The 2,953-nt window shown below is 37.4% G+C and overlaps 1 protein-coding gene across 2 annotated transcripts in view; it reads left to right on the top strand.

Annotated features, from left to right (window-relative positions):
• LOC106874961 (tumor susceptibility gene 101 protein) overlaps window positions 1-2,953 on the top strand; it is a 58,816-nt gene that overhangs the window by 33,867 nt on the left and 21,996 nt on the right. For both annotated transcript variants that reach the window (XM_052976441.1, XM_052976440.1), the window contains exon 3: window positions 2,257-2,322. Coding sequence is in view for 1 of the 2 variants with exons in the window: in XM_052976440.1 (XP_052832400.1) it covers window positions 2,257-2,322 (66 nt within the window). In the remaining variant the exon portion in view is untranslated. The remainder of the gene's footprint in view (window positions 1-2,256; window positions 2,323-2,953) is intronic.

The following is a 2,953-nucleotide window of genomic DNA, read 5'->3' as shown; positions in this document are numbered from 1 at the left end:
TATGTACTATTATGTATATAATAATAATATACTTAATTGTGTTTTATTTATGTAATCATATATATACATACATCCACATACCTGTGTGTTTTTGTGTGGTACACACACACACACACACACACACACACACACACACACACACACACACACGAGCATCTTTTATCCTTTACTTGTTTTAGTCATCAAAATGCGGCCATGCAAGGGCACCACCTTGAAGTCTAGTACTTATCCTGTCAGTCTCTTTTACCACAATGCTAAGCTACAGGGACTTAAACAAACCAACACCAGTTGTCGAGCAGTGATAGTAGTGGGGAACACACACACACAGATATATGATGGGCATCCACACAGTTTCCATCTATCAAATACACTTACAAGCATTGTTCGGCTCAGAGCTATTGTAGAAAACACTGGCTCAAGGTGCTGTGCAATGGAACTGAACAAAATATGGGGGGGGGTATCTTTGTGTCTTTCTACCCCTGCCACTCAACAGCTGGTGATGGTTTGTTTATATCCCCATAACTTAGCAGTTTGGCAAAAGAGACCAATAGAGAAGTACCAAGCAAGTATTGGAGCCAGTTAGCTCAACTAAACACCCATCAAGGTAGTGCTCCAGCATGGTCACAGTGACTGAAAATGTAAAATATAAATGATATCTACACTGTCTTCAGCCAAATCATATTTATTCAGTGCATGTTGATAAAAGATAAGAGTAGCTTTCTTTTCTGTTTTGGTATTCAATGATTCATTGACGAATGCTATGAACAGTCTGTCCTATGTTAGTCTTTGGGAAGTCAGCACATGTTCCTTCAAGGCACCTTATACAACTGTACACTGCTTCTAACCTTACAGTTGATATATAGGTTTATAGCCTATATATTTCACAACCATATTCACTGGTGTCCCTGTAAAATAGGGTAGCACTTACAGATCATCACAATGCACCACCTGGTTTGAAACCATGTTTTTTGCAGAAGTATATAAATATATTTAGGATTACCTGATCCTAGTGATGTTTCAAATGTTTGGATCTAATGAAATTATCGATACAGTTGCAGTTATGCATGCTGGTCTTGTAGTTTCTCTGTTGATATGGACTGAGATGACAGAGTGGTTTAAGAATATCATTGAAATAGAGTTCTTCAGAGGTAGAATAGAAGAATTTTTTTTTTCTTTTCAATTTGTCTGTTTTTTTATGCTGGCCTGAGTTGGACAATTTGATTGGAGTTGGAAAGTTGCACCAGACTACAATTACCTGTTTTTGGCATGGTTTCTATGGCTGAATGCCCTTTCTTAAAGCCAACCACTTTACTGAGTGTACTGGGTGCTTTTTTAAGTCCCGCCAGCACTGCTGCTCTTTATGTGGCACCAGCACCAGTGGGGTTCCCAAGTAACTTGCAAATCAAAGACCTCTTTGTTGAGAGAGGAAGTGAAACCGAAGGAAGTGGTAGTGTGCATGCAACAGGTATAGGGAGAGGGATAGGGATAGTCCTCTTACTGTAGAGGAGATATTTGGTCACCCCCTGCCTTTTCTACGAGTTTAGATTCTCAAAGGTGTCTTCTAAATTTCTTTGCTAATTTACTATTTGGTATCACAGTTGAAAACATTTCCGTATCAAACTTCTTATCATTGTACCATTTATGGATTCTGTCTATTTTATACACTATGAGTATATTTAGTGCTTTAATCTAATGTCAAGCTTAACACCCATTTGCGAGCCAAAGGAGGATCTACTTTGTTGCAAGCATTTGAACCAGTTTGATGAGAGGATCACTTCCTCCTACCAGTCTCAGAGATTCTAAAGTGTGGTCAGTGCTGCTGCCTTTCTCTGACCAAACCATTGAAAAAATAAACAAATGAAAAATTAGTGTTTCCTTAAGAATAACATTTGGAATAGATTTGGCTGTTAATTGTAGCATATGAAACAACTATATAGAGGCCCCTCAGGCTTGTAGCTGTCATATACTGGTATCAACTAAAAGCCACGTTGTTGTTGTTGTAGGTCGCTGTCCTTCAGGTCTATGATTAAAGACATTCCTCTTATTACTGCTCCATCATTTTCCAGACACATTTAAAGCTACATTATCTAGTGTCCTTTCCTTTAAATCATCAGGATGTGATCAGAGTGTGATATGACTGCTATTTTTAGCAAATTTGGTAACCACTTAGAGACAATGAGGAGAATTGTTGCTAATTGATTTGTGTAATTTCTCTAAACAATTTTAAAATGTTCTACTTTCCTTTCTTATTTTCAGTTTTCAATAATGGTGTTGAGAAAGAACTGGTCAAGCTTGACGGAACAATTCCTGTCACTTATCGAGGTAGGTGTTAAGAGTCCTATTATTTTAGAAAATATTTTGTGGCTTGTAAAATAGATGTTATCATCTTGGAGCGGTTCGTAACTTCTATCGGAGTCAGTTGGTTAATACTGTATGAGAATAACTCCTGAGATTCTGATATGAAAAATTTATCACTGATGGTGGGCCTGTCATGTACCTGGTATGGTAGCATTAGAGTTTTAGTTGAGCTTATCTTTTACTTGTTTCAGTCATTAGACTGCAGCCATGCTGGGGCACCACATTGAAGAATTTTTAGTCTAATGAATTGCTACCAGTACTTATGTTTTTTTTAAACCTGGTACATATTCTGTCAGTCTCTTGTGCTCAACCACTAAGTTAGAGGGATGTAAACACACCAACATCGGTTATCAAGCGGTGGCAGGAGATAAACACAAACACACATGCAAAACCATTAAAGTGAAAGTATCTGTCATTACAGTATCAAAATGTGATTGTTTCAGTTTTGATACTGAAATAGTTTGCTTTTACTGTCAGTGTTTCTCCTTCCTTTCTTTTTGTATTTGTTGTTGGATCGTTCGTAAAGGTTCATAAGAGAAAGTCGGAGTTGTAAGGATTTGTAAAGGTAGTAGAAAGAGGAAATTAGATTTTATTA

The sequence above is a fragment of the Octopus bimaculoides genome, chromosome 24 (assembly GCF_001194135.2).
Source record: "Octopus bimaculoides isolate UCB-OBI-ISO-001 chromosome 24, ASM119413v2, whole genome shotgun sequence".
NCBI classification, from domain to species: Eukaryota; Metazoa; Mollusca; class Cephalopoda; order Octopoda; family Octopodidae; genus Octopus; species Octopus bimaculoides.
Note: the sequence above shows the minus strand (reverse complement) of the source record. Positions and strands in the feature narration are given on the sequence as shown.